The sequence below is a fragment of the Syzygium oleosum genome, unplaced genomic scaffold (genome assembly GCF_021117445.2).
Source record: "Syzygium oleosum isolate NSW1041296 unplaced genomic scaffold, Sole_v2.1 Sole_v2.02, whole genome shotgun sequence".
Lineage (NCBI taxonomy): Eukaryota > Viridiplantae > Streptophyta > Magnoliopsida > Myrtales > Myrtaceae > Syzygium > Syzygium oleosum.
In genome coordinates this window covers 17947120-17958370 of record NW_026607486.1, presented here as the reverse complement: position 1 = coordinate 17958370, position 11251 = coordinate 17947120, and the positions used below count along the sequence as shown (strand labels likewise).

The 11251-nt window shown below is 41.0% G+C and overlaps 1 protein-coding gene across 1 annotated transcript; it reads left to right on the top strand.

Moving 5' to 3' along the window:
* Positions 1-1967: 1967 nt before the first annotated feature.
* On the top strand, positions 1968-5292 carry LOC115671674 (uncharacterized). The gene is made up of 2 exons (XM_030593298.2): positions 1968-2885; positions 4439-5292. The coding sequence occupies exons 1-2, from the start codon at positions 2061-2063 to the stop codon at positions 5075-5077; spliced, it is 1464 nt and encodes a 487-aa protein (XP_030449158.1). The 5' UTR covers positions 1968-2060; the 3' UTR covers positions 5078-5292.
* The last annotated feature ends 5959 nt before the right edge of the window (positions 5293-11251 follow it).

Genomic DNA, 11251 nt, shown 5'->3' with positions numbered 1-11251 from the left:
AGATTTAGGACTTTTCTAACACTTTTCCCCCCTAACTGCCCGATTGAATGAGATAAGCAGAAAAGAAAGCTTATCGTGGTTGACCAATTACCTCTTGCCGGAGCCGAGCATTCTAGGCTTGTTTGTCTCGCTAAAATTGGATAGTTTGGTAAATATTTTCCTTAAGATGATTGTTTGTGTTGTTTTGAAAAATTAGTCGACGGAAAATGATTTCATCATAAAAAACATTCCATGCTTGAATATTTTTGCCAATAAAGAAAATAATTTTCGTTTTTTCGTTTTTATAAGTGATACAAAGAATATTTAAAAAAAAAAAGTTCAAATCAATGAACTTTCGCGAAACTAACACACAAGGTGCATAAGGAACTATGGAGACAGTCTTTCATGAAATTGATTAGATCTAGGCGAGCATTCAGGGTCATCTCTTTTGCTATTGAATTGACATCTTACCTGGCAGGCCGTCATTCTCAGCCTTGAATTTGATATTGTTTAACAGAGGAAGGTGAATAACTATTTGTAGAAATCACATCCTTAACCACATCCCTTGGCAAGGGCTCAAGTGGGCAACGGCCGAAACCCTCTCCGGCCACAATAAATAAATAAAAAAGGAAAAATAATATAAAATTTGTAAAATTTATTTTCGTTAGCGACAGTTGCGCATAAAATGATCGATGTTCATATCAGCGATTTCCAGTCAAAATTGACTTAATGGGCTCAATTGACATCAATACAAAATATTTATGACTAAATTGGTCCAATTGAAAGTTGTAGGAATGAATTGATACCAATATAATATGTTTAGAACTTTTTAGGACTTTCCCTGCCAATTCTAGATGGTAATTTAATGAAGGTAGGTTCGTAAGTTATGGTAATTTAGATTGGTAATCTCTAAAGATAATTAATAAATGTAAGAGGTCGCTAATTAAGATAAATAAAAATTGGTGACTCAAAAGAAAAGTTAATAAGACTCCGTTTGTTTCGTGGAAGATGATTGATTTGGAAAAAAATCCTTCTAAAAATGATCGTTTGTATAGCTTGAAATAATTATTCAATGAAAAAAATGTGTTCATTAAAAATTGAGCATTGGTAAGTAACTCAAATGAAAGTTGGTTTTAAAAACTAGTTGGTAATATAATAAGAAAAAAGTTGGTAAACCCCTTAGACTTAGGTTGGTAAATTTTTGTAAGAGGTTGTAAATTCAAAAAATTGGTAAGTTATGTAAATTAAATAAGATAAGTTCGCGCAAAGTTGCTAATTTCCAAATTATCAAAAAGAGTTCATAATTTATAAATGTGTTAGTAAGTTGCTAACAAATTGCCTAAACGAGAAGTCATCGATCTTTTATTCTACCAATAGTTTTTTGACACTTACTAATATTTGTTGAAATTTACCAGCAAGGAAAAAAATCTATACATGAGAGAGTTCCCATTGGGTCCATAAAAAACACAAATTCTTCACATTTCATACATGTTGTGATTGACTTTGTCCCTCGTATCTGCCCAAGTCTATATACGATATTTTTAATCCTGAATTTGCAATAATGAAAAGGAAAAAAAGCTTATCCTCATGTCATATAACCCGGAGAAAATTAGATTAACATGTATTTTGAGATTAACTGTGCTTGCATAATAATATCCATGCTATCAATTAGAGTAAAATTCAATGTAATATTTATGTAATTGAGGCTATCAACTACATGTCCGCGAATATATCTCCTCCATCAACATGAACACCAAAGAAATGAACCTCCATGTCTCATACCAGTAATAATCATATGGCCTTTGATCAAATTATTAGTGAACTGAAAGCAGATACAAAAATAAACTAAAATATGTACATGGGTCACTAGCTATCTTAACCCTCCAAATATTATTTCCCAAACTTCTCATTTCAATCTTTGATCTTTAGCTCAGTCCAGTAGCAAGCACACAGTCCTCCAAAAGATACTATAAATATCTCAACAAACACAAACTCTAGCTCACAAGAAAACCTTATTCTTTTCAGCAGTCTCTCTCTTCTTCCACAAACAAACGAAATTTAAACTCCATCTCCTTCCTACTATGGCCTCCTCAGCACCACCACAATCTCTCGCTTTTCCCGCCATAAAAACACGAATTCCTCACATTTGGGTCCATAAAAAACACAAATTCAGTCATCAAAACTCCGTCACCTCCCTCTCACTATCTCTCTCTCTCAATCAAACAAACCGTACCGTGGCCTCCCCAGCAACACCAAAATCTCTCTCTCCTCCCGCTGCCACCGACCTCCAAGCCCTCCTTGAGGAGGCGCGGCCATTCATACGCGGCGAGCTCGAGGTCGTCGACCCGCGCCTCCCCTCCCTTGTGGCCACCCTCCGCTCAGTCGGTGCCGGGGAGTGCTGGCACAAGCACGGCAGCTTCCTTGAGCACCTCCTCGACACTTACCGCATCCTCCGTCTCTGGCGGGCCCCTGATGCCGTCTGCCTCTGCGGCCTCTTCCACTCCGCCTACTCCAACTCCTACGCTAACCTGGCCATCTTCGACCCCAACACCGACCGTGAAGTTGTCCGTAGCCATGTTGGTGATGCTGCCGAGCGCCTCATCCACCTCTTCTGCATCGTCCCAAGGCAGGCCCTTATCCACGACGACCTGCTCTTCCGCTATGATGACTCGGAGCTCATCGAGCACCTCAAGCTGTCAGAGATATCCCTCCAGAGTGCCAAAGAGAAGGGAGTATTCAAAGGCGACGAGGCGTGGCGAAAGAAGGTCCAGTCGCTGTTGCCCACTGAGGGGATAAGGGTGAAGCACATAAAGACCGGAGAGGACGTGCTTGTTTCGAGGAGAGTGGTTGCGGTTTTTTTAATGATCACCATGGCCGATTTCAGCGATCAGTTCTTTGGGTTTCAGGTAATGGTTGCCGTGTCGTCATACCCAGATCTGTTATTCATTACTATTCCCGTTGATTTGGTCTCGTATGTTGGACATATCACCACTATAAACAAATGAATCAACCCCGTAGGGGAAAATTTTAAATAAAAACCCGAAGTGCCCTAATTTTTTTCAAATAATAATCTTAAATGAACTTTATTTCAAATAAGGGTATGAAATGCCATTATTTTCTCAAATAAAGGCCTAAAGTGAACTTTATGTCAAATAAGGGTATGAAATGGCCATGTCAATCTCAAAAAAGAGCCTAACCTCATTGGCTGGTCAAGGTCATTTTTGTCTTTTACTTTTTTGATTTTTTTTCCTTTTTTCTTTCTTTTTTCCTTTTTTTGATAAAAAAAAGGAAAACAAGGAAAAAAAAAAGAGAGAAACACAGAGGCCCTCCGCCTATGGCCACCGCCCCATCACCGGTTGGGCATCGGTGATGACCAGCGGGTAGGGGTGAGCATGGTTCTAGGGTAGAACCTAAAACCTGAGAATCAGACCGTTGGGAACTTGTCAGTTCCAGGTTCCAGGGTATGCATGGTAGGTTCTATTCCAAAAATTGAGGATCATGTTTCGACGGGTAGGTTCCATGTTCTAGGTAGGTAGAACTTAGAACCTAAAACAAGTTTTTGTATTTTTCTTGATCTATGTATTCGTGCGATCCTGCGGTATTTCATGACATACGATGATAAATGTATAATCTGGAACCACTAGTTTGAGCTTCCATTTTATGGCTGAGATTTTTACTTTCTAAATTATTCATATCCTTCGTTTGTCTAAATAAAAGTTGTGGTCAATGGATTGTAGTAGCGAATGGTAATAATTAAAGGTGATGATTCACTGCAATCGTTCAATTAATAATACAAGTAGAACAAGGGTAGACCCTAGAACCTGTGACAAGGTAGGTTCCATGTTCCAAAAAAATGAGAAACCTGTTTTAACATGTAGGTTCCAGGTTTCATGTATAACTTGTATGAAACCTAAAATCGCTCACCCCTACTAACGTGGTTGTTGGCGTCGGCGCCTCGGTAAGCCGGCGACCCTCGCCGACCAGAGGTGAAGGCCTACTGACCAGCGCCGCCACCCCACCGGTGATGGGGTGGCAACCACAAGTGAGAGGGCTTGCCCAACCAACCATCCCAAATGTATTTTTTCTTTTTTAAAAAAACTTTTATCTTTTTTTTATTTTTAATCTAATTTAACTAAAATTTATGTTAAAATTATCATTGGACGAAAATGCCCTTGATTGGCCGGAATATTTAGCTGGTTGGCGAGATTAGGCTCTTATTTGAAATTTTTATAGTTATTTTAGACCCTTATTTGAAAAAAATGCCTTATTTAAGAAAAAAATAACACTTCAGACCCTCATTTGAGACAAGATCCACCGCAAGCCCTTATTTGAAAAATTGAAGGAACCTTGATGCCCTTAATTGAAATTTTCTCAACTGTCATATTTGAGTTTCTCTCTATAAATTTGTAACTCGTTCGAGTCTAGTTGCGTTGAGAAATTGAAACAATTTACTTTTCAGGATATGCTGTTCGAGAATAGCGATGGGCGGATGGAGTTTACCGGGAATAATTTCTGGGCATTGTGGCCTGGGGACGGGAAACCCGGGCTCTGGATGAACTCGATATCAAGGATGGGCGCGGTCTACATGCTCATAGCAAGAGAGGAAGAGATCTTCACGCTCGAAAAGAAGAGCAAAAGCAATGCCAAGTCCAAGCCGCCCTCAAAAGAGCGAGATGAGAACATCGAGCTCGTGGTGCCACCGGTGTTCGAGTCCTGCACGCGGGTCCTCGACGCGAGGGACCAGATTGAGGCAAGGGACAAGTACTGGGAAGCGGTTTGCAGCGTCAGCAAGTTTGGAGGAGCTGAGCATTACGAAGCGGTGGAATGGAGGCTGAGGGAAGGCATCGAGAAGAACCCGTTTGTTGGGGAGCCTCGGGTGGTGCTGGGGCAGCTATATCTGGGAAAAGGGCAGTACGAGGAGGCCGAGGCCGAGGTAGAGGCCGGGCTGAGGCTGCTGCTGGAGTGGGGGAGTCCCTGGGACAAGAGGATGTCCTGGGAAGGGTGGGTGGCATGGGCCAGGGTTTTGCTCATGAAGGCCAGAGAGAGGTCTTGGCTTAACACTTCCTGGGGGATTCTCAATTTGGGGCTTGTGAGATGATTTGATTAGGTTGTGATGGGGTTGATTTGACATGGGCAGTTTTAAATATTCAAAATGAATGTCAAGAAGGTGAAATAGAGAAGTTTTATGAGTTTGTGTGTATCGGTTATTTGTTACGATCACGAGTTGTGTCACTTCTTATTATATACGGTGGACAATATTATGGATAGTTCATACCTTTTTCGACATTATGTATGCAAGCCTTACTCTCTCAATATTCTTCTTTGGATATTCACTACTGTGTAGTGCTTCTCATAGATGTAAATGAAACGAAATAAAACCCTTTTTTAGCTTCTAATCAAAGTAAATCCCCCTTTCGGCAATGCATTGATGATTTTCCTTTTCTTTTCTCCTAGTCGACTCACTAACAGGCCACAAGCAAAGTGAGAGACAATTTTTGGAGCACTGGATAAGGAAAGCAAAGGAGAAACAAGCCTCGCCACATGAAAGAAGCGGATTTGGATCCTCTTCGATTAGAGATAAATGCATTGCATTATGTACATCTACTAAAATATCACCATTCTCAATGTCAATCCAAAATCCTACTTCTCTTTCAATTTTTCAGAAATGACCTAACTCATTGCATATGGGCCAAACCTTTAAAAGAAATCTTTCAAATAAACTACATAAAATGATAACCATTTAGGGGGCCTTTCTCAATTGATGTGGGGCTTGGGATGATTATTTGGTTAGTGTTGGCTCGTTAGAAGCCTAACAAGAGGCGAACTTTGTTCGAGCACTCTCACCCCGGCACTCGCTCCCCATCCTTGTCTAATCGGGTATGGTTCTAGTCCATTCATTAACCAAACATTTACTAAAGAGAGTCTCCTCCGATACCATCTATGCAACAACAGAGGCCAAGCACCAAAAAATGAATACTCTGAATAACCACATAAGATGATGACCATTTGGAGGTGTGCATTGACTTATGAATCACTTAATAAGGTCTTTCTCAATTGACGTGAGATTTGGAATTTCATGCACTCTCTCCTATTTCCCCAACTTTGCCTCTGCCCCTTCTTAGAATATTATTTGATACCGCACCGTGCTGTGGGTCACTGGTCATTGTCGATGGTAATCATTTATTTTTATTATGAGTGAGTTGAGCCTATTTATTGTAAACTTGAAATGAGGTATAGGCCTAATCCAACTCAAAAGTCAATGATGGCTTTCTTTAGGGAAAGATATATGTACTCTATCAAGTCTCTATTAATAAAAAATTTGGGTGTATATACATGCCTAAAACAGGATTGTAATTAAAATTTTGAGTGTATTTCACTTAGAGATAATTATGATATTTCCCTTAATTTTATTTTCTTTTATGATAATGCATATAATCTAAGAAATTTTCCATATCTCCTTTTGATTGTGTATATACTTAGTTGATCCTAATGGATTTAGTGATTATATGTTACACAAAAATATTTAGAAGTTACACAATTTTCTGTTTCACATGATTCTTATAGCTAAGTGATGCTGAGGAAATTTTGAGTGCACCAATTGCGATATGCACCCTGTGCACACCTGGAGCACATTTGCATCTTGTGTCATTTTTTTTATTGGATCTTTTCTCTAAATTCCAGATAGAGATAATTAGTATATTTCCCTTGGGATAATTAGGACGTTTCTCACAATTCTCCATATATCTCATGTTTGCGCGCGCGCTCGCTCGCGCGCGCGCACACACACACACACACACACACACACATATATATATATATATATATATATATATATATATATATAGGAGATTTTCCATATTCCCCTTTAACTGTGCATACTTTTGATTGATCTTAATTGATTATCTTTGTCATTTGATAAAGCCCATTCTCATGTACTTGTCATTGTGAGACACAGAAAAATTTGCATAACTTACACAATTATCTATTCTATATATTTCTTATCTTGGTCGAGAATGACATGGTGCAAAGTGTGCACTCGGAGTGACCCGGTTCACATCGCACCCATTGCACTAAAAAATTCCTCAAGATCGCCTAGGTCTCATATCAAGATAAGAATTATGCGAAATAGATAAATTGTGTTATTTCAGTATATTTTTGTTCATCTCATAATGAAGAGTACTTGATCCCAATTGCACAATCAAAGGGAGACAAAGAGCACCTATGACAGATATGGAAGATTAAGAGAAATATCCTAATTGTCTATATGGAAAATATCGTAATTTTCTCTGACACGTTGTTACTGCACTATTATCTATCTCTGCACTAGTCTATGGAGCCAACACTTAATTTTAGACTTCCCTTTTATGCCCGGAGAAATTGGTGCCGAATGAAATGCCAAAATATATTTGTAATAGTTGAGAAAACGATTAGTACATCTAGCGATCTCCCCCAGAAGAAGTTGCCATAAAGACGTGCGAATCTTCGGGCAGAGGGGTAGAGTTGCCTGCGGTAGCGACAGCGCTGGCTCCGGAAGCCACTTTATACGCAGAATCCATGCAAAAGTTACCATCTCTGGAGTAGATCCAGTTCAGCTCGTCCTTATCCTAACAAGAATCCCTTTTGAAGATATCCCAATTCAAGATCATTGGCATGTGAGTCAGGACCCCATATATCAACAATCACATCATTATCAATTTCATTATAGATGGGTGGAGCCGCCGTATTGACCTGATCCGATCTAAACTGAAAAATTCGGGTCTTTTCAGTTCGGGTAGCAGATAGAAAAGTTCATGCCTCGATTCGTTTAATAATCACTAAACACTTTACTAAGAAAGACATGGCAAATAAAAAAAGGGCAAAGCTTAGTATAAAGGAGGGGCTTCAAAGACATCGTGTGAGAAACCTTTGCATCAACAGAATGATAATAAATCATTCCACCAATGATTGACAGTTCAACACATGATTTCGCACATCCGCTTGAATCACTAAAACGTGAATACAACAACTAAATAAACAAACACAAAAATAAAACTCAAGGGATTGATCCACCAAAAACTTTGGCATCCTATTTCAAACCATAGTCTGGCAATATAACTCAAGTTCACATTAATGCTGAACTCAGCTCTCGGAAGACAGAGAGCAACAAGTATTCAAAATCGAACTGCGTGTTGAGTTGGACGTATGGATTGTGTTCGAAAGTCCCACATTGGAGAATTAATATGGTGTGAAGTTGTTAATATATCCTAATTGGCTCATAACTTATTGACTTAAACTTTTGAGTAAAAGTGGATCCAACTGGACATATTAACGGGCTCAGACTTGGGCTCCCAACAATGCCAAATAACACTCGATTGAAACCAAACTCGGCTTTGGCGGTCTTCGCAATAACCTCTGGAGATTCCATGGCAAAAACCCTAACTCGAATCCTAAGCTAAACTCCGAAACAAACCCCTAAACAAAGAAGAAGAAGAAGACGAACAAGAAGCTCTCCCTCTGGCATTACTTGAGTTCTTATCTTGGAATCCAGTTATTGTAAGGTTTATGTTTTATCTTTTCTTTTTTCTCACATTTCCAAAAAAAAACCGAAAACCCGAAAAACCAAAATGAACCAAACGGATTATCGGTTCGGGTTATATGCAGTTCTCGGGTTGGTTCGGGTCGCAATTTGCTTTTGTCCTTTGGATTTGGCTCGATCCAGATATCCATGATATCTGAACTGTTGACACCCCTGCAAGCACTTTCCATGGTCCATCCTATTCCTCTTATTCCCTCTTTTAGAAGACACCCAAATCTTGGCTATACAGAGTTTGAAAACATTTCTTCCGCTCGCGTCTGTTTTTTTTTTTCCCTCATTTTCTTTAAATTAGGAATGTGATTCACTAAAAAAGATGACAACACTTTTTAGAATATGGATGGATGTATATAAATCGACAAAGGCCTTGAAGGGTCATTTGTTGATTTTGTATCGTAAATGACAAGAAAATTTAAAATACAAACACTAGGAATAACAGTAGCCAACGATTACGAGAAGTAGTAATAAAAGATAAATTTTCAGAAGAACGTTGTAGTTCCTTATAAAAGTTACAATATGGGTATTTATAGCCCACTATGGTGTTTATATACAAGCGGTTATTGAATTTGAATAAATAGATAACTTCTTAAACCTATCTACAATTAATAGCGGTTACAAGAAATTACACTAAATCCACGATCATCTATTATCTACCAGTGAGATTATCTACACGAAGTTCTACATCGGAAAAAAATGGCAAAAGTACACCATAAGTGCCATAACTTGTGTACGGCGATCACTTTGGTGCCATAACTTTTTTTCGGATCACTTTGGTGCCAAGTCGGAGCAAAAGAGATCACTTTAGTGCCAATTTGGCCGGAAATCCGACGTGGCATTTTTTATTAATTTTTTACGCCGACGTGGCTCGCCGGAGGCTGAGTCAGCGTGTACAGTCAGCATTTTTAATTTTAAATAATTTTTTTAGCGTGTACAGTTAGCATTTTTAATTTTAAATATTTTTTTTTCCTTTTTTTTTTCTTCTTTCCTTTTTCTTTTCTTTTCTTTTCTTTTTTTTCTTTTCTCCCCTCGCCGGCCGGTCGGCGAAGCCCGGGAAGGGCTGGGCGAGGGCGGCCTTGCCCATGGCCGGCGAGGGGCGGCCGACCCTCGCCGGCCCAGGCGAGGCCAGCCCCTCGCCCGACGCCGGCGAGGGTCGCCCTCGCGGGATCCGGCGAGGGCGACCCTCGCCGACGTCGGGCGAAGGAAGCCCTCGCACAGGCGGGTGAGGGTCGCCCACGCCCGACTCGGGTGAGGGCGACCCTCGTCGGCCCGGGCGAGGGCTTCCTCGCCCGACGCCGGCAAGGGTCGCCCTCGCCGGATTCGGCGAGGGCGACCCTCGGCAGCCGGGCGAGGGTCGCCCACACCCGACTCGGGCGAGAGGGCGGCCCTCGCCCAGGGCGGGCGAGGTCGCCCTTGCTCGAGTCGGGCGTGGGCGACCCTCGCCGACGCCGGCGAGGGTCGCCTCGCCCAGATCCGACGAGGGCGACCCTCGCCGCGTCGGCGAGGAAGCCCTCGCTGGGCGGGCGAGGTCGCCCTCGCTGAGTCGGGCGTGGGCGACCCTCGCCGGCACGCCGGCGAGGGTCACCCTAGCCGAATCCGGCGAGGGCGACCCTCGCCCGCCCGGGCGAGGCGACCATCGCCCGCCCAGGCGAGGGCAGCCCTCGCCTGGGCTAGCCTCGCCTGTCGCCGGCGAGGTCGGCCGCCCCTCGCCGGCCATGGGCAAGGCCGCCCTCGCCCAGCCCTTCCCGGGTTTCACCGGTGGCCGGCCGACCACCGGCGACCGGCCGGCGAGGGGAGAAAAGAAAAAAAAGAAAAGAAAATAAAAAGGAAAGAAGAAAAAAAAGGAAAAAAAATATTTAAAATTAAAAATGCTGACTGTACACGCTGAAAAAAATTATTTAAAAAAAAAATGCTGACTGTACACGCTGACTCAGCCTCCAGCGAGCTACGTCGGCGTCAAAAATTAATAAAAAATGCCACGTCGGATTTCCGGCCAAATTGGCACTAAAGTGATCTCTTTTGCTCCGACTTGGCACCAAAGTGATCCGAAAAAAAGTTATGGCATCAAAGTGATCGCCGTACATAAGTTATGGCACTTGTAGTGTACTTTTGCAGGAAAAAAATTGACTCCACTACTTGTAAAGACTCTTGTTGATAACTTTTAATGTCTGTTATAACGACTTTACTAGTTAGTTATTGATTTCCTTCAAGTTATTGATTATTCTGTTTATTGGTGACTGTTATTTTCACCAAATTCTGCTCTCATTGACTATATCTGTCGCTTGTCGATAGTATCTAAAAGTTGATCATTCTATGAATGTAAGATAGAGTCTTGCTAATTCAATAGATATTCCACTTTAGTACTCTTGTTTGACCTGTATGCATGTTGATTCTTCTTATTTCCAAACCATTTCGTTCATGTACTTGCCATGCCAGCCAAAATCGACTACATCATCTTTTGCACCTAATAAATGAAATTAGAGTTTAGACCTTCGAATGTGTACTATTTCTCAATTATGTAGATATATAAGATTATTTGTGTGGTATAATTGCTCGACTAGTCCTAGATTTCAAGAAACGGACAGCCTAAGGTTTCATTTATTTTGCGAAAAATATGACATTTCTTGAAAATTATTTTCCATGAAAATAACAATATTTTCTTATATTTGGAAGAAACCTGAAAATGAACTAAAAAATATTTTC